Genomic DNA, 26169 nt, shown 5'->3' on the forward strand with positions numbered 1-26169 from the left:
CCAAAACCATTCACAAGCAGGGGTGCACAAAATTCCGGTCAAATCGAAAATCCAAATCGGATCAGATTGGTCTGGATAGTTTGGTTCGGTTTACTAACGGTTTGGTTTAGTCATAATTCTAAATTTGTGGAACCGTAAATATACGATTTGATCACAGTTTGAGATCTTTTGGACCGAAACGAACCAGACCGAATCGAACCGTTAACTTATATATATATATATATATATATATATATATATACACACACACAGGCTAATGCAAGTGTTTTTTTATTATTTTATTATTGATTTACAGTGCTTGAATTTTGTTGGTTTTCTGAATTGTGGCTGAATGTTTGTTGTTGAATTAGTAATTCTGAATGTATTAGGTTATTAGCAATTCTGAATGTAGTCACTTCAGTTCCAGACAGAGAAGAATGAATAAAAATTTCTGAATATCCTAGCAGTTATGAATATGTTGGTTAACTTGGTTTATTGTTGTGCATTTAGATTTTGAGATATGAATATTTATGTAATAGGAAAAAAAGGGAACTGTGGAACCAAACCGAATTGATTTCTCACGGTTTGGTTTGGTTTGGTTTCGTTGGTCAAATGGTTCGGTTTGGTTCCAGATTTTCTAGAACCGTTAGGACCAGTTTAGTTCTAAAAAAATTTCAAACCGGCCCAAACCGAACCTTGTGCACCCTATTCATAACCCAAGTTGATAAGCGAAAAAAAAATCACTCTCAAAGAGAAACTACATGTACTAAAGTTCCATTCTTGATTTATTTGATATGTGCAAATTTCACAAATTATAAAAGGGCAGTGTTATCGGTTCAAACTAAAATAGCACGGGACAAGTGCACTAGAAATTAGGGTAAATCTCTTGTGACCTTTTGATGTATTGAAGTGACACCTATTATAAATTTTACAAATTAAAAAAGGACGGTATCTGAAATAGCACCGAACATATGCACTAAAAAAAGGTTCAGATCGCTTACAACCTTTTAATGCGTTTAAGTGGAACCTAAATCTCTTACAACTTTCTGACGCATTAAAGTGAGACCTATTATGAGCCCCATTTCTCACTTCAATGCGTAAGAAGCCCATGAGAGGTTCAACCTTACTCTTTGGTGTAAAAGTAATTATCGGTTAGAAAATTTGTATCTAGGAATCAAATAGTCAATGAACATGAAAAATCCATCCTCATAGGGCATGTGTTCTTGGGCTTCTAACTCCTGATCTTTTGTTGCAGCTTTGATTCCTTTGAAGTATAAAGTGACTAATTATTGTTGGGATAATTAACTCTCTTCAACTCACTCAACGGTCGGCTATTGTTGAAAGTTAATTCCCTCGTTCATCACACACAGTGAAAACATCATCACATCACATTAACACAGACATATATGGAGATTATAGTCATACACATCCACACACAACACAATATTTTACATGGTTCACTCAACTCTAGGATTACGTCCATGGGAGAGCACTATTATGAATCAAGGAAGAGAATATACAACCACATGTCAAAACCACAAATACTCCCTTATCATTTCTTTTGAGGCTGCGTGTATACACTCGCAATTACACATACTCTCTCATCTCCTGATCACAACAGTCACCCTTAAACCACTTACATCTTTTCTCTTGGCTCTCTCTCTAAACCCCTCACACCCATCTCTATTTATAGAGTCTTCATCAAAACCCAATTCCTTGTTGGACAAGTACTCCTCAACTTGCCTACAATGAGTTACCATAATGATTACAACGGGATACAATTTCCTTCAAAAAATTTTAGTTTCCAAAACAAAAAAGGAAATTAATTTCTGCACGAAATTTTGAACCACAAACCCAACAGTTATGAATGATCTTTCACACACTCATGTTTATTCTTCCCAAATTATAAATGAATGAACATGTGGCCGGTGAGGATGACAATGAGATTTTTAGATAATGTAGGTTACTTTCAAATCACTTACAACCTTTTGATGCATTGAAGTGAAACCTAAATCTCTTAAAACTTTCAAATGCATTGAAGTGAGGCCTATAATAAACCTCACTTCAATGCATAAGAAGTTCTTGAGAGGTTTAACCCTACTTTTCAGTGCAAAAGTAATTATGGGTTAGAAAATTTGTCTTTAGGAATCAAATACAGACACGAAAAATTCGTCCTTCTTGGGCTCCTGACTCCTGATCTTTTGTTGCAGCTTTGATTCCTTTGAAGTATAAAGTGACTGATTATGAATGATCTTTCACACACACACATGTTTATTCTTCCCAAATTATAAATGAACGAACATGTGGTTAGGATGACAATGTGCTTTTTAGATAATGGAGGTTACTTTCATAGGGTGGGCTTTTGGATTGGCTAGCTTAATTTTGTGTAATTGCATGCGTTTAGGTTCTGTAAATACAATAACTAAAACAACATATATGGGATACAGTCCTGAGACTCACCTTATTTAAGGATGAGGAGCCACACTATCTCAGGATTCGCCTACACACTTTCAAAATTTGAGTTACGTTTGCGGTGAAAATTCAGTAAAATATATATGTGAAAAAAAGATATTATAAGTTTCAGCCTTCAAACTTTAACTCTCTCACTCTCTTTCTTGCGATATTTATAAATTGCAGTCTTCAAACCCTCGTTCTCGCTCTCACTCTCTTTCTTGTAATTTTCAACATTCTCTGGTTGTCCTACTCTAAACCCTATGCGGCCCTTATATACCAAGTTACAATAGATTACTAAACAGGTTCCAAGACCTTCAAGCAAGAGTAAAAATGAGTTAAAAAAATTCTTTTCGAGTCGAAATAGGATTATATTGCAATCCGGGATCAAAATTTGAGGCACAACATCACAGTTATCTACGTTGTTACTTTCTCTTCCTTACTGTCAAGAGACACGGTCACACTTCTTTTTTTTTTTTTTTGTTTTTGTCGGTAAGTAATCCTTGAAGACCTAACAAAATTAAGAAAAAAAAAAAATTAAGCCTACTTTAATGATCTTCGTAAATATTCTAGCACTCACTAATTATGCTGAGACATTGCTTCTTCATACATCAAAACTAAATATTTGATTGGGTGTCCCTTAATATATATAATATATAAGATGGGACACCTCTATTACAACTAATTAAAACAAGTTTGCCTTTCTGTTATTTCAACTTTATTTTTATGTACCCTTCACTCTTGTTGGATAACTTTAGGCTTCTATTTCTATTATTGGACTTCGTCTTAGTGACAGATTCACATTGCTTTCTTAAGATTGAAAGTTACCAAATAGTTAGGCAAAAAGTGATAAGCTCAAAGTATGGAAAAGAGTGGAGATAAAGATGAGTTATTCTGAGATAAAGAATGGAAAGTGGCCACCACAATGAACGTATGAGTGTGTTTGTGTGTGTGTGTGAGAGAGAGAGAGAGAGATGACATAACTATGCAGTCACCACCACACTTTCACACTTCATACATCTAACCCAAAATCAGTTCAAGTCCATTACGGCTCTTAAACACTCTTGGCCTTAGATAAGCCTTAAAGGCTCTAACTTTTTTCATTTTTAGTCACGCTTATCATGAAGGTTTATTAATAGCATATGTCATGTCTATAAAAACCATGCCCTGCTGTGTTTTGAATTATTACAAAAATGAAAGCATTGTACTATTGTTGATTGAAATCAACTAGTAGGATTTTTTTTTTCTTTCCTGGTGAGCCTAGTCTAGGTATGTGACTTATAATGGAGTCGGTTGTTGGAAACACATCACTGTATTAGTTCCAAATGTCATGCCATAATGTGATCCTTTCCATGGGACCCGGCCGGGGCCAGAATTTCTCACTACTTCCTACTAATTTAATCTGTCCGTGTTTCATTACACAGCAAGTCCCAAGTCCGGATAAATTTAGTTGGAGGGTTGCTTTTGATAATTTGACATTAACGTAAAACTTTGTCATGATCGATATGAACAAGAATTCTACAACTACAGTCAGTATAATGGTATCATAGAACGTTTTATTATATGTCGACACCATTATAGGCATTCTTATCCTAATGTATATGATAAACCCTAAAAGTGAGCTAGCAAGTGCTTTCAACAAAAATGAACAGATGGGACATATTTTTATGAATCTTTAAGAGCAAATGGTGGTAAGACATTGAGTGCAGCTGGTTTTGGAGTGAGCATGACTGAGGACAGAAGCATCTTCTTAGGTTGGTTTTTTACCTCTTTGTCCTGCAATCCACCAGTAGTTTTCTATAAAAGGCCCAGAGCAGGGCCTTATATGATGGAGATGATATGAGGTCATTGTCCTTGTTTCAACTTTCTAGTCTTTTTCTCATTATATCTCCACTATGGACTGCTGCAATACATGCTCATTGTATCAAAATTTAATCCATTAAAAGAGGGCACTCGTAGGTACAATCCAATTTCTGCAGCAGAAGAACCAATTTTCAATGCACATCATACACTGCATCCATGGGCTTAGATATCACTATTGTGGGAACCAATGTCAGTATTGTCAGTTATCGTAATCTTTTTAACAATAAACTTTCAGAGTAGACGGTGTTTTATGATTTTGACCTAGTGGAGATCGGAACGGGAAAGATTTCCGCCCAGTTTATAATGTGAAAATATTATTTTACTCTTGGATCTTAAAACAGATTGGGGTGGGAAAGTTAAACAGGTGTGGGGACAAATAAATGAGTCTTTTGATTTAAACCTGTCCTGTTGTTATCTCTACGTAAGAATACGTGTTTGAGAATTTAGGTTAAAGTTACACACTTTGAATCTAATAATCTTACTACGAAGGGGTGTAACCTAGCTGTACTTTCTTACATTTCAAAGTGAAATGGTAATGATTCAAATCTTCTCACAAATAAAAATTAAGGTAATTTAGTCAACAAATACATGAGTTTAACCTTTTGAAGGGAAAAATAATCTAAATATAATTTAGTCCACATGAGTTTAACCCTTTGAACGGAAAAAGAATCTAAATATAATTTAGTCCACATGAGTGTAACCCTTTGAATGGAAAAAGAATCTAAAAAAGATTTAGTCAACAAGGAAAGTGAGTTTAATTTAAATTTCATCTGTCATTTATTGAAAAAGGACCAAAAGTTTTTTACTCTATGAAATTACCGAGAAGTTGTTTTCATATTGATTTTGGATTCTAGGTCGTCGGTAAGTCCCACTTGATAAAATATTTATCGAGTGGTTCACACGAAAGAGAAAAATAATAATTTTAAAACCCATAATTTGCTTATAAAATATTTATCCTTTTTACCAGAAGTGTACATGATTGGGATCCTTGGGGACCCAAGAAATGGAATTCAGCACAACCTATGAAAAGTATATTTTTATTTTTATTTATTTATTTATTTATTATTATTATTATTTTCTTTTTGGAAAGTATGAAAAGATGTTTACCGAGTGTAATTGTCCACATTGTAACCATCAAAATAGAAAGTGTGTGCAAAGATCAGAATGAAGAGTGTGTGGAGTTCATCACTCCACACCTCTTTATCTCTTAATATTGACTGATAGAGTAGAATTTTATTTTTCTTATTTTTTTTGACTGGTATAAAAATATTATTATTGTTCATAGAGTAATGTCATAATTGTCAATATTGTCACAGTGACTACTGAGAAAATAAAGTGTGTTAAGTTCATCACTCCACACTTTTTATCTCTCAATTAGTGTCACAATATAATCAATTATAAACTTTTTCTTGTTCATAGATAACCTTCACATTTTACTTACTCACACACACACACATATATATATATGTGTCTATGTCACTAACCATTGATTATAATACAAGGGAGACGCATAAATAAGAAACAACAAACAAATTGAATAAAAGAATCCAATTATATACTTGGCACATTTAAAACTGTGACAATAATTGTTTATGCACTTATGCAGATCATAGAGTCCCACAATGGCTCATACACATCCATGACACGTGGACCGCAGCAGCTGGATGATATAAGCATGAAGTGTGATGATGACCCACATTATATCATATACTTATATATATATACACACACACAGAGTACGGACACACACACATATATAAATTGATCACCCCGTTGAGGGAGAGAGTTCCCTCCAACACTAACAGATCCCGTTACTTGGAAGTATCCAACGTTCCGTTACCCGCCGCCATGAAGCCACCCACTAACCACACTACTAAACATCAAAAAAGCCTCCAACTTCACAGTACTCGTGAATTGTGATCAAAATACAACTTCAATCCCACGTCACAGTCTCTCTCTCTCTCTCTCTCTCTCTCACTATAAATATCATCCCACAAACCACACTTACAACAACACAACTCCCAACCCACCATTCTTCTTCTTCTTCATCACTATTCTCCCAGCTGCTTCATGGGTGACAACAATGTCCACCTCCCACCTGGTTTCCGGTTTTATCCGACCGATGAAGAACTTGTCGTCCATTTTCTTCATCGAAAAGCTGCCCTTTTACCTTGCCATCCTGATGTCATCCCTGATCTTGATCTCTATCCTTATGATCCTTGGGAATTAGATGGTAAGTCCAACTATTTATATACATACATATGTATGTATACGTTCGATTCAATACGAGTATCAATTATAAATACTCCATCTGTTCCGAAACAAATGTCATGTTTGTGAGTTACGGTTTCAAACGTGACACTTATTTTGAGACAGATGAAGTAATTATCTAAATATTAGTAAGTATGAATATAAATAATGAGGACTGATAGTAGTAGTTTTCGCACCATATCGATTTGATGTTCGCCACCATATTTGAAAAAAAAAAAAAAAAAAAAAAAAAAAAAAAAAACCGAAAACATGTTGACTTCTATGTATTTTAAAAGTTTAAACTGTTAACTTAGTTGTAGTTGTATTTGGTGTAGGTAAAGCTCTGGCGGAGGGGAACAAGTGGTACTTCTTTAGCCGGAGGACGCAGAACCGGATTACAGATAACGGGTACTGGAAGGCTTTGGGTGGTGATGAACCAGTTATTACTGGTTCTAGTAAAATAGTTGGTGTGAAGAAATATTATGTGTTCTACTTGGGAGAACCTCCTGTTGGGGTCAAAACTAATTGGATAATGCAGGAGTATAGGCTTTCAGATTCTGGTTCTAGTAGTAGGGCATCGAAGAAAAGAGGACATCCAAAAATAGTAAGAACTATATATATGTGGATGTGACTATATATGTCAACAATTAATACTGCTTATCTATATATATATATATATATATATATAATGTATATATATAAATAATGTATGTTGGCCATATTAATTTGATTGTTTTTTCTTTACATTTTTTTTTCTTCAGGATTATAGTAAATGGGTAGTTTGTCTAGTGTACGAGCGAGACGACGATGATGACAATAACGACGGAAGTGAACTCTCATGTTTGGACGAAGTTTTCTTATCATTGGATGATCTTGATGAAATTAGTTTCCCCGATTAAAATGAAATCAAGTGACATATACATATATATATGTGTGTGTGTGTGTGCGCGCTCGCGCGCGCGCGTGTAAGATCAAAGTGGGCTGCAGTCACAAAGTTCTAAGATTCATGGGTAGGGTTGCACCTATTCTTCTTCTTCTTCTTGTTGTTACCAAAATGTTGGTAGCAAAGTTGTATTAAAACTTTTAAATGGGCATGCATTTTATGTTTTTCGGATCTTGAATTATCAATGGTCAAAATGCAATTCTAGTGCAGTTAAACCCAGATATTGACACGTGTAATAAGAAAAAAAAAAAAAAAATTCCCAACCACGGGAAAAGATTGAATTGGAGATAACAACAGAGTAATATCTATTGGTTTGCTGTGGAATTGTCTCTCTCAACACATGTCAACAGTTGGACAATAATGTGTGATTTTATTTTATTCAATTTTTTATTCCAAGTTTCGTGAAAACTGTGTGTACTTGAAGGAAGTGCGATGCTCACGTGCAGAGATTATAATATTTTTTAGAGAGAGAAAGTTAGAGAGAGAGAGGGGGTGTGGGGCCCAGTGAGCACTTTAAGTTTTGTTTGGCTGTGGGGGATAGAGAGGGTTTCCTTCCTTCTGCTGCTACTAGTAGTGATCGGGTAGCCTTTTTAGCTTTCCTTTTTATACTTGCTTTAAGCCTGTAATGGGCATTTGGTAGTTTGTCTTTGTGCTGTGTTTACAGAGCTAAGGAACAATTTTTTTTTTTTGGGTGGCTGCTTAGAGAAGCATTGGGTCATGGTGATGGAAGCATTCACACGCTTGATTTCTACCACACGTGTGCATTTTATCTTCTACGGTTGTTAGGGCCCATATCATATATGTGTATGTGGTCACAGCATTACTACTACTTGTAAAGTTGTCAGGCGTCATGCTAAAAATCTAGGTCAATTTTATTGGAATCAAGACGGGTGGACTAGATATAAATCTGAATCTTCGAAATCTTGGACTTTAAACTCATGATCATATATATATATATCTTGTGATCATAATATTTGAGACAGAGTTGTCTCTGCTAGACTTTTTGGAATCAAAATTCATGAAGGGTTATTTAAGTTGTTGCAAGATAAAAAGGTTTTGTTGAACCGATTTTTACGAAAGTAATATTATGTGTATTTAACATTTTTGTAATATGCATGTAGTTCATATAATTTTCTATAAGTTTTAAAAATTCTTTAACGTTTATTATAAAGGCAAATAAAGGATCTCCTGTCAATGGACTGGGCTAATAAAAATACTAGGATAAATCAAGTACAGCTACACTGCTTGAGGTTTGACAAAAGGATACTAAGAGGAAACTTACATGTTTTTTAAACAAAGACACCCTCTAAATGTTCAAAAATGGACAAAGATACCCATTTACATGAAAAATTGACCAAATTACCCTTTGACAGTTTATGAGACTTTTTTAACTTTACAATTTAATAAATTGGACCAATCTATCCTCATGAATAATTTATACATAAAAAAAAAGTAAAAAAAAACTTTATATTGTTCACTTTTTTATTTTTTATTTTTTGTTATTTACTTTATAAATGTCCTAACTTCTTAAAACTGTAGACATCTAAAATGATTTTTTGATTCAATACATATATTTCAAATAAATTATATTTTATTATTACTTTTTTTCTTTTTCTTTTTTATTTTTAAATTAAGATGTTTAATTCTTTCATCTAAAAAAATCAAACTAATCTTTTTTCCTTAAAAATAAAAAATATGGTACCAGTATAACTTTATGCATCTTAAATTATATATCAAATATTATGCATTTCCCAATATAAAAGAAAATAGGTATCAGTATAACTTTATGCATCTTAACTTTATGCATGCCTTTGTTTTTTTTTTTTTTTTTCCTTTGTTTTATTATTTTTTTCCCTTTTATGTTGGGAAATGCATAATATTTGATATATAATTTAAGATGCATAAAGTTATACTGGTACCATATTTTTTATTTTTAAGGAAAAGAGATTGGTTACATTTTTTTAGATGAAAAAATTAAGCATCTTAATTTAAAAATAAAAAAGAAAAAGAAAAGAAGTAATAACAAAATATAATTTTTTTGAAATATATGTATTGGATCAAAAAATCATTTTAGACGTCTACATTTTTAAAAAGTTGGGACATTTATAAAGTAAATGACCAAAAAAAAAAAAAAAAAAAGGTGAACAATATAATTTTTTTTCTTTCTTTAGTTACTTTTTTTTTTTTTTTTTTTATGCATAAATTGTTCATGAGGGTAGATTGGTCTAATTTATTAAATTGTAAAGTTAAAAAAGTCTCCTAAATGATCAAAGGGTAATTTGGTCAATTTCTCATATAAAGGGGGTGTTTTTGTTCATTTTTGAACATTCAGGGGGTGCCTTTGTTCAAAATAAAGGAAAGTTTCATCTGAGTGTCCTTTTACCAAACCTTAGGGGGTGTGACCGTACTTACCCAAAATACTAAAATGTCCTTATTAGAATTAAAATAAAAAAATAAAAATTCAGTTAATGTAAAATTATTATTATATCTTTTATTTTTGAGATTTATATGTAAAAGGGAAGGGTGTTTTGGGAATCAATAAAAGGTAATTTTGATATTTATTAAATTTAATCAATAATTTGTTAGGCACATGTTTTTTTAAGGAAACAACCCAAAAGTCCTTCTTTATAACATTTTTAAATTCTTGGGAGAGTTATATACCTAAGTAAAAGAGGGGCATTATTTGTTCAAAAAGTAAACCTTAAGAATGTGTTAGATACTTAGCCATATATATATATATACACATATATTTACACATCTTATGATCGATCATAATATTTGAGACTGTCTCTGCTAGACTTTTCGGAATTAAAATTCATATGTGTAAATCATTGCAAATTATTGGAATAAGGTTTTGTTGAACCGAGTTTTACTAAGAGTAATATAATAAGTGTATTTTGTTTCAACTTTTTAAAAAAGAAATTTTTATTGAAAATCTTAATTATTTGACAGGAAAAATAAATAAATAAATAAATAAAAGGTAAAATTATTGGATAAATAAAGACTATTCGGTGCTCATGTCAAAAAACATAATAGAGGACATGCTTTGCAATGGATTAAATAATGTTAGTGGAGAAGAGCCAAGTTCTGCACTCAAATTAAGGAGCACCATTCTCATTCCTAAACTTTCTTATCATCCAAGTTAACTGCCACGTGTTAGTCTTTCAAGAATAAAATTATAGAAAATATTTGAATAAGATCTTCTGATCTTAATCTAAGTCGCATAATTTTTAGCGATGGGTGTCGCTCTTACGCTCTGCACGAACTTCTGCTTTCACGTTACACGTGCGCATTTACTTTTCCATTTCTATTCTGTGTGACTTAGATTTTGCCGTTTTTGCTCTCAAATTTATTCTCAGCTCCTATTTTTATTCTTACTTTATATGACTTAAATACTGACGTACCACTCACATGGTTATAAAAGATGGTTCAATCGAATGTTTCATGACTTGCACTTCATGAGACCAGCCGGCACGAACCCAATGTGGGACCACCAGTAGGGGCACCTACCCCATTGGATTTTTATATTTTTATCTTATATTTTAATTTTTTTGAATTTATAAAAATACCCCCACTAAAATTACAATTTGTTCATACTGAATTCCTTTATTTTTTTTTTATTTTTTTTTTTGCATTTTATACTTTAAATTTTTAAGAATTTATGAAAATTCCCCCACTAAAATTACAATTCGGCCACATTGATTTATTTATTTTTGCATTTTATATTTTGCATTAAAAAAAAAAAAAAAAAAAACCTCTTCTAACACAGTGAACTTGCTACACGGAGTTGTAAGGTAAACCTAGATGGCTCGATACCTGCCATCATTCCCGTACTAGGAAAATCATTTAAACCCAAGTGGTATCTTTTGTAATTGTTTAGTCCCTTAATGGTGTAAATTTACTAAGCCTTTTGTGATTTTTTTTGCAAGAGTAATGCTCATAAGAAGAAGAGACACAAACTCCCCCTATTTAATTATTAAATTGGAACAGTTTTTTGAGATCCATTTCTTCAATCTCGCGTAGTGGTACGCTATCTAGTACCTTTTTCAATCCATTTCTGGATTTCTTTGTCCAAATATAGGGAAAATTTACAACTTTTAAAATCAAAATTGTGTGTCAATATACCGAATTTGTTTATTATGTTTGTGAATATTGAATAAATTTTAAATTTAAAAAAATTTAGTTTAATTAAACTATTTTATACTCTCAAATGTAACATTAAAATGAAAAATTTTATTTTATTTTATTTAGAGAAAATGATGAATAAGGAGGTTATCTTTCTGCGCAAAGTCAACTAAATAGTTAAGAAATGGTACAAAGTATAAAACAAAGATATAAAGAGGCAAACTTCTACTTTGTCTTATCTAACCCTTCAATCAATAAAATAAAAAATGTATATGTCTCTCTCTCCATACGTGTTACTATTTAAGTGTAGTTTCATGAAAACCCCATGATTCCAACCACCAGTGAATCAAATTCCATGTAGTTAATATATAACAAATTTAATTTCATTGCTTAATTAGGTCGTAAGCACTGAACACTCTAATCATCCCACCCATACTGTCTGCAAATACAAACAAACACCGCATGCACGAGAGAGAAATATATATATATATATATACAGGGTATGTGCATATGTGTAAGTAGGTGCACACTTCGAGCAACTTAATTGCAACCAAAGGCAACCCCCCATATATAATTCTTGTTGTATTTTGCTTTGAACTTTGCCATTATGATTGCACAAGACATGTCCCCTCTTAGGCCAATCTCAACTACTTGTTCATAAAGCTTTTACTTCTTTGATGAAGACACCACTGTGTCTGTGTGTGTGAGGGAGAGGGAGGGAGAGAGAGAGATCAACCGTTGCAAATCTTTTTACTTGCTTATCTAGGGATGGTGATTTATATATATAAATATATATATATTGGCAAGAATGATTGTGTGGGCAACATGTAGCTTTTGAGTGAAGCTAATAATTTATATATACTAATCCATGAATCTCCAAAAAAACAAAGGTCAAAGAAAAGCCACAATGTGAGTCAAAAACCACCTGTGGGATTAAAAGTACCAAGGAATGGAGTAGAGATGAAATGGTCTTCATGAGAGCTTTTGCCCAAGTGGGAGATACCCACTTGTAGCACAAATTGACAAAGTTAATTGTTGGGTCCCTTTTTATTATTATTATTTTTATTTCTTTTTGGAAAAATGGTTGGACATTTGAGTTATGGTAATGAATTTGGTGCAACAATGCATTATGAGGAAGTTGAAAAACCATTTTTAAGGTTACTAAATATATCTTTAATACAACCAACCATTACTCAACAAAGTTTCTTCAGCTAACTATCCAGACATATATTTATATATATATATTTCCACATTTCATTTTCTGAATTGCCCTTTTCAGCTTAAAGATGAAAAGGCTGTTCTTGGTACCAGCTACTAAGAACCTTGGAGTAGGTAGTACCTGTATGTGAATTTTTATGCCTTAAGCAACTAGGCCTACCTGGTCAGCCAACACATCATATACCTTCCAAAATATATTGTCTTGCTGTGGCCAATGGGGGAGGAAAATGATTTGAGTCTGACAATCGGACTAATCCGACTATCCTATGTGAGTTCTATGTGAACGGGAATCACGTCATTCCCTACTCCATAAAACAATCAGATTAGTCCGACTATCGGACGTTGTATCACGATTCTTACAAGAAAAGTATAAAACCAAGACATAGTCCTAAGTGGCACGCATTGAGACAACCTCTATGCTCTCCCTTAATTCAAGGAACATGAAACAAATTTGTACACAAGTAGAATCAGGGTTTCAAGATATGCCTATTTTCTCAAATTAAAAAGGTCAAAACAAATAGACTTTCATTAGTATCTTAATATGAAGTTCCAAGTTCAATGTCAAGCTAATAGGAAGTTCACTGCACTTCAAAAAAATTTAAATAACTTGTCATCATTCACCCCTAAACCAGATGATCAATGGCCCAGAAGTAGCTTCCCACAATTAGAAATGAGGAAATTCCACTACGAGCCATCCGCAACGAAAGCCCACGGAACAAAAGATTCCTGTCCGAAGGGTGAATGCCGGTAAGTCTCTCAAACCTCTTCCCTGGTAGATTCCATTTCAGAAGCCTCCTCTCCATGGATATGTACTGCATTAAACAAAATACAAGGCATAACTACAACAGTCTGCATATGTGCCAATTTGCTAGTGACTCTAATAATCAGTAACACTATTTCGTTTATAAGGATAACAGAAAAGGAGACAGAAAAGATGGCAATTATATGCTCCATTTGTTTCGAGGTAAAATGTTTTCCTGAATGCAATTTACCAGTATCTGGTATATTTGCCTGTTTGGTAACCTTCCAAAATTGGTAGAGCATTTTTTAAGTAAAATATTATGATGCAATGTACATTAAGTTATTTTCCAAAATGATGGTTGTTACAATTAATTTGCAGTGAATGAGTTATTACTGTCACTTTGACAGACAAATAAGCAAATGGAGAACTTATCTAACACAGTGTTGAGCAACGTAGTCTATTTTTGGAAGACCCATGGCACTCCATTTGGACCCAAAGCAATCCCCATAAAATGAGTTCTCATTTTAACCAAATTCCAGAAAGTAAGAGAGAAAAAAATGTTTTTCATGTAAATGGTCTTACATAAAAATGTTTTACAACAAAAGTATTTTACATCGAAGAAATGGAGCATTAATGTAATGTGGAATAAAATGAACCAAAGCATGCTCAACCAGCGAACTCTGTATATTCCCTTCTCAAACTGTGATAAAATTAAATTTAAGCCTTTTTAAGTCATATGAACAATTGTATATTGTTACATGAAAAATTATATCAGAATCTATTTTTCAATCAAGGGAATCTATTGTCTTTGATATGGTATATTTTTTCCTTTTTTTTTCCCCCATAAATATCATTTATCAAATGTCATCATTGCACAAATGGACCCTTTTCATGAGTCATGACATTATAATTCATAACTTAGCATCTTGGAGGAAATAGGACCTTGACTGCATCAAAGAAATAGGATCTCAACACCACATAAATGATGCTGGACTAGAGAGAGATTTTTCCAGCAGATACTAAAGTAGTTCACTCAAACCAGAGATCACTGAAGTAATCAACTGCACACCAGAAACATGCTCTGAATTACTATATACTTCCAAAAAAGAATCAATCTTATGGAATGAGCAAATTTTAGCTGAATTTTTAAATCCAAAGCTCATAAACAACATTTTAAGATCGGTATAGCTCGTGTTGTCCAGTATGAGAACATAAAATCGAGTCTGAAGACAGTTATTGAAGGCAAATAATGCAAAGGTTAGGGATGTATCTAATCTTCTCCATCCGACAGCATATATTAAGGGGACCACACTAGGTAATGCAGTCTCGAGTAGGCAATAGAGAAAAATTTAATTATGTCATAAAGTTAGACTTATATAAGGCAAGATTTAATGTAACGATTAACGTAATTATCATTGGATTATACTTTTAGTAAGCACAATCTCTAAAACTAAACCGATCCAAACCCTTCTTGCACGATTCTGTTCCAATTTTTTCGGAACCATTAGGATCAGTGTGGTTTGGTTTTGCTTTACCCACTATACTGAAAAGGACCACATGCACCCTTAATGGCCTATTCTAGTACGATTCTAAGGGTACAAAATAATTTCACTTATGAAGTGACAATCCTAAAGTTGAAGTTTCAAAATGTAATGAATGATATTTTGCCACAAGGGAGTCTCCAGAAATCAGTAAAAGGTAAATTCCGACCAAGTGTTACGGGAGTAAAGCAATCCTCAATGAAGAGGATGATAAAACTCATCATAAGAATCAGTAGAGATCAAGGAGGAAATAATTTGCATATATTCTCCAACATAATAGTCAGCACAGAGAACAGTCATTCAACTACAAAAGGATCAGCATTATTCTGCCAAAAGGGCACTATGAGGTGTAATCAAGATCTCTATAAATAAAGATTGCAATCCATAACTAACAGAAGATTTTAACTGCATTTCATTTTTAAATAAGTAGCATACCTTGGGCAGCACAATACATTGTGATCGACCTCTGGCAGTGTCAAAACAATGAGAAGCAGCAGCAGCTATTGAGCCAGAAAATCCAGCTGCAAGACTAACAGCTAAAGGAGGCAGTGGACCTATTTCTTCATCAGACCTGAATATGAACAATCACATTTTAAACAACAAAACAAAAATGAAAGGACGAAGTAGGGAGTAAAAAAGGGTAGTAATTACACATGCCAACAATTATTAAACTTAATTCATCCAAGCACAAAAATAAAAAATAAAATAAACCAATACAGAGTCTGAAACTTTAATTCTAACAAAAGAGACTAAGAGAGCGACATTTATTTAATCTACAAATCATTAATAGCTTGGAGTCATTGGATTCCACATCTATGGTACCTACCCAAGATTCACCGTCAAAAGAGTAGTCAAACAAAATAAACTGATGGAATTTTAAGAAAACGAGAATTGAAGATAAAACCTGGGTATAGGATCCATTCCAACTGCCTTCCAATCAAGCATCACTCCGTGCAGGAATTGCCAACTTGAAAAGAATATGCCGCCAAAAATGCAATCTCGAACTACTCCTGACCTGAGACCTCTCCATAAGGCACCCCATCCTTCCAAAGAGATGATGTCTGACAGCCTTCTGACATCGCACACAGATGGAGCCCTCCCAGACCCAGTCATCATCCACGGGTACTCTTTTAGGGCACCAATCAGATTGGAAGTTTTGGTGGTCAAGGTGGACAAAAGGCCAACAGAATGGTTCAATGCCCTCGTGTCTGGAGAATACCCGTGCAGTAATCTCTCAATCAAAGGTGAAACAACACTCTTTTCTACAACATGGGTAGACTTCGGAAAACGAGAAGCAGAAGTAACCTGTGCACGAAGTTTAATAAGTTCAAATGGAGAGCTTACAAATGATTCCACGGCACCAGCAGCAATTCCTGCCATAAGAGCCTCAGAGACATATATATAATTGTCTTCACGACCATCTGCAAAACAAAAGAAAGAAAAAGCATGTGTTAGTACACATAAGGTGTTGAAAGCTTCAATGGTGTTCAGCAAGAGTATAATCCACTAATCCAAATTTATATAGTAATCCATTCATGCAATTATATCATCTCTCTCTCTCTCTCTCTCTCTCTCTCACACACACACACACACTCAGGCACGGAGCCAAATGAGGCCCAGTGGGGGCGGCCACCCCACTGGCATTTTATTTATTTATGTTATTTCTTGAGAGTTTGTCAAAATTCTAATAGTTCCCCCACTAATCTTTAACATTTTCTCTCTAAAATCTATTTCACTCTTTATATATCACATTGATTGTACATAAGGTTTTGAAAACAGAGATGAAGAATTTCATCTCTCTTTTCTTGTTCTTATCTCTAGGAGAGAGAAGAACTCAATTTGCATGCCTTAAAATGCAGGATTGCTATTAATCCACATAGAGAAGCTGATTGGAGAACTCAATTTGTTTCCTAAGGAATCAATCACCATCATCAGTCACGACGACTCTGCTCTAACCAAAATTTTGTAGTCAAGTTGAGTTTAAATCTAACTTATTATTGAAAAGCTAAGATTAGTTAACCCATATTCTTTTGAATTTGCAGTGTTGTAAAATTGTCCTATATTTGTAAAGAGGGAGCACTGTGCTTTTCGAAAAAGGTCAATGAAGTTTTATCATAGCTATAGAAACGTAAATATATGTGCATTTATATATACATAAATGTACATGGAGGAGGAGAAATTATTAGATGGTTTGGGACCATGCGGTCCTGGCCAAGCACAAGTTGCCATGTAACCAAATGTGTAAGCTTTATTGAGCTTTTTGGTTATGTGACAGTTTGTGAGTGGCCGGAACCGCATGGTCCTGAACCATCTAATAATTTCTCCATGGAGGAGATTAGGGCTTGAAGCTTGTTTACCTCAATAAAATTGTTTATTGTTTCTCTAATTTACTAAATTTGTATTGATATGCGCGGAGCTTATTGAGTATGGGTTGACCACAATTTTTCTAAGATTGTCTTCAATTATCATCTTGGTCTAACAAAAAAATCTAAGTGCTTGCTGAAAAATAATTTGAAATGGAAGTATGAGTATTTCTTCTTGGGTATGGGTTGACCACAATTTTCCTAAGATCGTCTTCAATTATCATCTTGGTCTAACAAAAAAATCTAAGTACTTACTGAAAAATAATTTGAAATGGAAGTTTTGAGTATTTTTAAATGAAAATATCTGCAAAGTTAAAATTCTTTTTTTTATTACGTAGTTTGATTTTTTTTTTTTAATTATCTTATTACTGTTCAAGGTCACCCACTCTCAAATAAATTCCTGGCCCCGACACTGCACACGCGCACACAAAACATGCAGATGGAGGTCTGAGGATCCAATAACTAAGATAATGTCTCACCTCCAGTCTTCAAGGAAAAGTTGTCTAACTTGTGCTTGAATCTTGATCCAATCGTTTTGCTTTTGACCAAAAGAACTTGCACTCTCTTTCACACAAGTTGATCTCCTAAGTAGCATAATATATACATCTGTCATTTCTTTAACCCTCCTAGAACATTTCTAATTTGCTAGTTGTCTAACCTGCTGCCTTTTGCTTTTGTGTTTTTGAAATGCTCATAGGTGAAGCAAATCAAACCTATTTTCAGACAGTGAAGATAAAAAAATATACATAGTGGCTGGGAAAGCTTTGGAGATCCTATGGAAAATTGAAAACATCGAAGGGTGTTCCTGAATTTCTTCTTTTTTTCCCCAATTGGTGGATCTCTTGTTTGTTTCAAAAGTTAAGAGTGTTCAAGCTTGGAGCAATCCTAGAATTTCTTGTTCAAGTACTTGGCATTGGCTGCTTGTGATATCCACAAGATTGGTTCGGCATGGCATGCTCGTTGTTTCAAATTTTGGAAAATTTAAAGCAACAAAAAAAAGGATTACAATGACAAGTCAAGAGGTGATATCACTTGCAAGTTGCAATAAGGAGAAGCAATTTGAACTTGCTTAATACTACTTCAGACTCTATTTATAATTTATCTTGATATAATTAAAATGCATGGTCATGGAAACAAATTTCTCACGATATAATAGATAAAGGAAACTACAATTTTCCACCTATACATATGTTCATGGAGCCTTGTCAAACCGAGCTCACACATGTTCTGACTCAATTTGTTTAGCACAAGAGTTTCTAAACAAAGTTCCAGCTTGGTTCGTCAACTAATTAAATGAGCTCAAAGAAGCTCATTAGCTGAACTTTTGATTTGTTCACAAACCAGAATTTTTGGAAATGATTGATATATTGGTTTCGAAGGCCAAATTGACCATACACATGGAGCCTAAAATGGATATGGGAGAGGAATTCATGGAGGGAATTGATTTCGATTGGTGATCGTGGGTCAAGATGTTTGCTGACGTTTATGGAGGTTGATATGGTTTGGCAAGAGAGAGTATGAGATGAGATTAGAGGTGGCATCAGTGATGTAGGCAATGAACACCATGGGTTCTGATGGGTGTTTGATACTTTGATGGAGATGGTGGTGATTTTTGCAGTCGAGTTCAAATGGGGGTGGCTGTCACTAGAGATTAATCTGGTTTGGTCCGCCCGGGGGGGGGTGGGGTGGTCGGTGGTGTTGAATTAGAGAGACAAATGGAAAGGGAGAAATAGACAAGCAAGAATACGAAGAATATTACATGGTTATTTATTTTAAGTCAAATGGAGATCTACAATACTTTAATAAGGGAAAAATTAATTATATTTTAACAAGGAAAAAGGGCATTTAGAAAGATTCAAAAGATGAGACGAGGTTTAACTTATCGCCTTAGATAGAACAGAATGATGAACCCATGTAGGATGGTTTCCTATTTATTTTTCAAATAAATTTGAAGAATAACTATGATTCCATTTTATTTATGATTTTTTCTCTTCTCAAAATCTTTCCGCATTTTCTTATTTATTCTCATGCAAATCATGGATTCCTGCAACTAAAAGCTAATACAATGCATTGTGTAAGGTTATAATAATAGATTTAAATTTTTCTCCTAGAAACATTAGCACGCAACATGCCAGAGTGTGAGCAGAATAGCATAAGTTCATCAACAAAAACTGGTAAAGGTCAAAAAAAATAAGTTATAACTAAAGATATAAATGCAAATTACATGAAGAATATACCTTTGTACAAAGCTGTTAGAATTTCATACACACCAAATCGTGCTCCCAAACCTAAAACTCTCCCCAATGTCAACCATCCAAGGCCATTGTATAAACCTACAATGTTCATTTAAAAGAATATCCATTGTAACTGGCAATAATTAGGATTAAAATTGTGTTCAACTTTAGCTCACCTATGTCATCAAGAGATAGAAAATACAGGATAATAAAAATAAAACAAGTGCATGACTAAATTAATATAGGGAATAGCAATTGCCTTATAGCACAGAATCCCCTCATTTTGCATCTTTGTACATGCCAAAACAACTAATGCGATAAATACACACACACAACTGTTCTCTTTCTTTAAATGTAAGCCTACTCAATAAGCAAAAAATCCCTTTTATGCAGATAGTATAAAATAATGAATGATATTTTTGCTATATTAAGACTAAAAAAATTATCCCATCAGTTCTCATTATTCTTTCTTTTTTATTTAAAAAGCCTCGAGCATTGACTAGGGATGACCATCAAAATCCAATTTGCATGCCCTGGAAACAACATATTTCCAGATAATTTAGTAATTTTAAAGCGTTAACCACAACATTTGAAACCTCTGGGGATTATTAATAGAGTCTTTGCAAGTGAAAAATAACCCTTAGAAATGATTTTCTTTCTTTGGTTATCCCTGTTTCAAATTTTGAAAACCAAATATTGACTAACTAGAAGTTGAAGCTAAGGAAAACAAAAACATGAACTCATGCAAATAATTCTGGTTGTAATATTCGGAAAATCATTAAGGATCATCTAAGATGTAAGACATCAAACTTTGCTTTATGGAGGAAAGTGTGTCTGCATTATTAAAAGCATAGAATTGGGGTCTTTTATTAATTGTTTGATAGCAACATGCTCCAAAAGGCATAAATACCGAACAAGAATGGGTAATAGAGCGTTAATTACACTCAACCAACCTCATTTTCATATTGGAAACTTAAAAAGAAGTCATGAATTAATGGAGTTACCTGAATTTCCTGATAAAGATCGAACTCTAGCAAGAGCCTGAGCTGTAGTCAATTGTTTACCGGAACCTGACCCAACCTGTTCTACATTCCGCAATAGTGAGCACAATTTTTTTAAAAAACAAGTTATTTTAAGGTTGTGTATTCCCAGGTCAACATAAATTTCCCGTGAACACATGCAACTGTACACATAAAGAGAGGATAGTCGTCAAAATTTAAACCTGTACAAGGATTTTGATAGTGTCAAGAGGGTATGTGAGAGCAGTGCCTAATGCAACAGACCCTGCAGCAGCAATCGCATGGGTTGCAAAAATCTGGTTCTTCAACAGTTCATCCATCTGAAAATTATGCATGGAAATCAGGAAAAGTGGACCCTTAAGCTTATGGTGAGCACTCCTGATCAGATAATCTCCAACATGATATAAACATGCATGTTCTTGAAAAATTTCGGCTCTAAATGCCTTCTCAGTTAGTTACAAACACAAGTTGAAGAAATAGCAGGACTAATCAGTTTTTTAGGAGAGCAAAAATATGAAATTTTATCTGCACATATGACCACATGCAAAGGGATTTGGATTGCATCCCGTAGTGTGAATTTGAGATGGGAACTCAAAAAAAAGCAATACAGACATGAAAATTTCATGCTAATGATGTAGAATAACGATGGAGCTCATAGTAATAAAGGACTATGCAAAGCATGGGCAGACAGGAACTGGAAAATTTGGCTCCAAGAATAAGGTTTGAGAGATAAGTTGCCAACTACTTTAAGGAAACATGACAATACATTGGAAAAATACAGTCCTCAAAGGGCACTCCCTGGCTCACTAAGAAGTGCATTTTGCAATTCACATCAGGAAATGACACATCTGGAGGTCAGGTATGTCATGGGAGGGTTTGGATCTCATGAAGCCCAACTAGGCTGAGATCTACTAGGAGTCTAGGACACAGGGTCAGACTAAAAAATGGATAACTTTTGGGGGAGGTGAGTGTAATTGAATGGTCATTCTACAAATTAACCATGAAAAATTAATAATGAGGTAACACTAAATAAAGAATTGGATGGATGGAGAAGAACATGATATCCTAAGAATAGCGGTAAAACATTACAACCGCATTAATCACATCAAAGGACATTAAAAAGAATAAAACTGTCTAGTCGTACCAAATTGACAAGGAAACGTCATGAAGACCTCAAGTCGTTGCAATAAAAAATATGCTAATATAGTTCCCCTCATCCATAAGGAAGTCAGTCACCCGCCCTGTTTAAACCGATTTTGGAGGCCCGTTTATGGGATTTGGGCAGGGATCGGTTTTAGGGGGAACAACCCGTGCGGGTTCAGGGCGGGGATGGGGAAGGTTGCCCCAGCCCGTTTATAATGCTTATTTACTAAAATATCCTTTATCTATATATAAGAAATAGAAAGTTAGAAACCCTAAATGTCTTCAGTCTTCACTCTTCACATAATACCCTCAGCCGCTAGAGAGTAGAGACCCAATCACCCAAGACACTCACGACCACCATCACAGTCCGCTAGTGCTACAGCCTACGTCCAGTGCTCTCTTCTTCTTCTTCTTCTTCATCTTCATTACAGATGTGAAAATGTTTCTTATTTGACACATCTGTCATAGAAGACAGATCTGATGATACAAAGGGAGCAATTTATTGTTAATTAAACTTCCTTCTTTTTTTATTGTACTTGAATCATCTTGTGAAAAAATATATGCATTTAGTTGCAGACAATTTTCATTTTATATTAATTAGTGGGTTTCATTTTGTTGTTCAGGTACATATTGTCTAATAACTGAATTGACTCTTTGTAGCATTTGTGAGTTAGTTTCCACTTTTTTCATAAACTTCTCATTGTATATGCATGACAAACAGTTGTTTGTTAAAATGTCAAGCTGAAGATGTTTTCAGTTTTGCAGCCTTCTACACTATACAAATAAATGCTGGTATAAACTTTGGCCCGTTCATGAACTTAGTTTATGTAAGATGGTTAATTTGGTTACATAGTTTAAAAAAAATTCTGATGAAAATGCAAAACCCTAGCTCTTGTTTAATTTGTCTAGACCTGATTATCATGTATATACATCTAAAGTTGTGACACAGCAGAAGAATTCCTCAAATTTTTAGTTTAAACGGGGCGGGGTGGGTGCCCGGGGGTGGGGACAGGGTGGGAGGGGGTTTTGCTAAACGGTTTTGGGCGGGGAACTTAAATACCCCCGCCCAAACCCGCCCCCGTTTCCATCCCTACTCATCCATGATAAGGGTAATAGCCTAATAGTATAAGAACGATTAAACACATGGCTTGACTAGCAACTCAACTACTAGACAATATGATAAAATCCAAGAGCTGCAAAACCTGCCAATCTTGATAAGTAAAAGAAAGAATACACAAATACAAAATCTAAAAGCTTGGGTAACAATTCAATTCTGAAGGAGTGTGGAAGAGTAACCAAAAGAAGAATATATAGAAATGGATTTGCTTCAAAATTCATCCTGAATTATGGGGTATATGTAATAACAGGGACACAAAATCAGTGTGCAAGAAAAGCAACTCAAAGAAGAGTTAACTTGGAGTGAATGGGATGAACAGTATAAATAAGCATAAATATTCTTCAATTCAGCTAAAAATGTTCATGGCAGCAATTAGTGCGAAAAGCAACAGCCATCAAATGTGGGAAGGACAGCACCTTAATGCTGTCTTGGCTGGAGCAGTGACTGTGCAGGACTGAAAACATAGGGATAGCACCAGAGGAGGGTATAAGAAGTAAAGGTCAACAGGCATAGGTAGGAAAACTCTTAGTTCATATGACCAACTCAATGTAACCCAACAAAAATTTGAAGGCCTACTAAGCAATGAAATCAGACTTTTTTTTATTATTGATACTGATAACCATCAAAACCGTGACCCCATCCTTTCCTTTTGGATGCTACGGTCCCACATTGGCTTTGGCCAAGTTTGAAAGAGTTTCGATTTGTTATGGTTTATAAAGCCTAAAACTAGGCCTCAAAGGGTTAAAAATCAAGATTGATCGTGGGTAAATGAATAAAATAATGAAAATCTGATAGAGTTGAACCCCAAGGGGTTGACTCAAGTGGGTAAGTCATTTGGCCCTAGTGCCTCAAGAAGCATCAGGTCTAATGTTCGACTCCTATCGAGTACAAACAATTCCTTGGAGAGGGGTGTGTGAGTACCCAAAAAAAAATCTGATAGAGTTGTATCCACACACTCTCCTCCATCACTTCTTTCATTTTTCAAAATAAATGCAACATTTTTGGTGACCTACAAGTAGAAGCAAGGCCCATAGTGAACATATTTTACTTATTTGTCGCATATTTATATACCCAGATCATAAACTAAATTAATACTACTTATGGGAACCGGAAAAAAAAAAAAAAAAAAAGGCATCAACGCCAAAATATCCGTAAATACCATCACCAATGATGATTTGCTATCATCTCAATACTCAAGAACAATCACTTCCCACAATTGGTTTATTTTTTCCTCTAAAACAAAAGATCATTGAGGTAAAACCCTGTTTGAATTGGGTTTGCATAACTCATATAAAGTATAGGCGTTGAGAACTTTAATCAAACAGTTGGTGGGCATTTAGTCAATTACATAAATCACCCACATAACCACACACTAAAGTAACTTTAAATATGCTGAATCACACAAATACACAAACACGCGTAAAAATGAGCAAGAAATAAGAAGAAGTGCACATTTTTTAGGGAATTGATGCAATGAGTTTCACCTCAATATTTTCAGCAAAGAGGAAGTGAAATACTGCTTCTTGGAGCAGATTTTTGGTGAGGGGTGATGCAAAGTTCTTTCTAACTATCTCATTACTCTTCGTTTGATAATACTTCGCAACTGTCTTATATATACATATATATAGTTGGTGATTTGAGAGAGAAGTAGTGTGGAGTGGACTAGTGAGCGACTGAAACGGAGAAGAGAATATTGCCCTGTTCAGTTTTTAAAAATAAAAATTTATTTGAAACTTTTAATCAAATCAAGTTTTAAATATATATATATTTTAATTTTTAATTTTTAAAATTAAAAAAATTGAAACAAATAGTCTCTCAAAATATATTTTTTTGGGTCATAATAGTCTCTCAAATAGTGGTATTTCTTTACATATTATAGTGTGACTTTGATACTTAATGTCAATGGTAAATCAAAACATTTTTTTAATGCACAGTACTTTCAATTGCATAACGTGCCAAATATTTACTTTAAAATATAATATTACAATAAATTTATTCGAGAATTGTATTGTTTATATATATATATATATTAACTTATGGTACGAAAAATTGTGCCTAGATATGTACAAATATTCTTGGGTTTGTATACTTAGGTCAGTTAAGAATAGAAATGTCTTACCTATAATAATAATAATAATAAAATAAAATTCACTTGAAAAAATTACTTACTTATTTCAGCATTTAAATTGTAGATGGGATTGACGTAAGACAGATTTAGAACTCCTCGTATTTAGTAAAAAGAGAGAATTAAGTTGAAGTTTATGCTTTGAAAAATTGCTGGATTTTCTTATTTTATTTTTATTTTTATTTTTTTCACTAAAAAAGGTTGAAATATATTTCAAATGAAACCTGAAACAGAACTCACTAAATAAAAAGGACAAATTATTAAAATTTTCATGCAAATTAATCAAATAGAATTTGTACAGAAAACTTGGACCTCAAAAAACAAAGTAGATAACTAATAACTAGTTAGGGCTTGATTGGTCTGCATTTTATTTTAACTTGAAATAAAATAAATATTTTGTTGTAGAATGTTTTGAATAATAATTGGAGGAATGTTTGGTATTGCCCATTTGTTACAAAAATTTTGGAAACAAAAATATGATAATAAATTTAGTAAAAAAGTGTTGCAATTTTAAAAAATAAAATGATTAGTTTAAAATTTCTCATTTAAGGCTCTTTTTAAGCAGAAAAATGCCAAATTGTTTCAACTTTTGACCACTATTCACGAAATATTTCCACACTATGCAAAACAAAACAATTTTTACCAAATTGTCCACTATTCCCGGGTCCAAAACAAAACAGATTTTTACCCGATTGTTGTTTGACTGTTGGCTACCATTCAAGAAATGTTTTGGCATGGTGCAAAGCAAAACTGTTTTTGGTACAATTTTTACTAAACATGGTTTTTCCACTGCTAAAGTGGTCAGAAAAAAAAATAAAAAAAAATAAAAACGGATACCAAATAGACTTGGGATTAGTAACCAAAAATGCTTTGTCTTCATTTTTAAACAAAAACGTTTTCGCTGTTGCAAGATTAACATAACTTCATATACTTGTTAATTTAATTCTGAAACCTTTGGGCCACTAGACACGTGAGAGCACGAATTTATGTCTTTCATCTTTGATCTAACCCTCCTAAACGGAGATTTAGCTTCACTCTTCCAAAATAAACTAACAA

The 26169-nt window shown here is 33.7% G+C and overlaps 2 protein-coding genes across 2 annotated transcripts; one reads left to right on the plus strand and one right to left on the minus strand.

Moving 5' to 3' along the window:
* The first annotated feature begins 6090 nt into the window (after positions 1-6090).
* LOC132294304 (NAC domain-containing protein 104-like) lies at positions 6091-7664 on the plus strand. The gene is made up of 3 exons (XM_059792111.1): positions 6091-6526; positions 6879-7147; positions 7305-7664. Exons 1-3 carry the CDS (start codon positions 6364-6366, stop codon positions 7440-7442), a joined length of 570 nt encoding a protein of 189 aa, XP_059648094.1. The 5' UTR covers positions 6091-6363; the 3' UTR covers positions 7443-7664.
* Positions 7665-13296: 5632 nt separating this feature from the next.
* Positions 13297-24722, minus strand: LOC132294305 (mitochondrial arginine transporter BAC2). Its single transcript, XM_059792112.1, has 7 exons — positions 24473-24722; positions 20932-21048; positions 20714-20789; positions 19713-19808; positions 16017-16533; positions 15548-15683; positions 13297-13641 (listed from the first exon to the last, which is right to left on the minus strand). The coding sequence occupies exons 2-7, from the start codon at positions 21046-21048 to the stop codon at positions 13453-13455; spliced, it is 1131 nt and encodes a 376-aa protein (XP_059648095.1). The 5' UTR covers positions 24473-24722; the 3' UTR covers positions 13297-13452.
* Between the last annotated feature and the right edge of the window lie 1447 nt (positions 24723-26169).

This window comes from Cornus florida, unplaced genomic scaffold (genome assembly GCF_030987335.1).
Source record: "Cornus florida cultivar Cherokee Brave unplaced genomic scaffold, ASM3098733v1 CherokeeBrave_3.0.0_Hap2_Chr02, whole genome shotgun sequence".
Taxonomy (NCBI): domain Eukaryota; kingdom Viridiplantae; phylum Streptophyta; class Magnoliopsida; order Cornales; family Cornaceae; genus Cornus; species Cornus florida.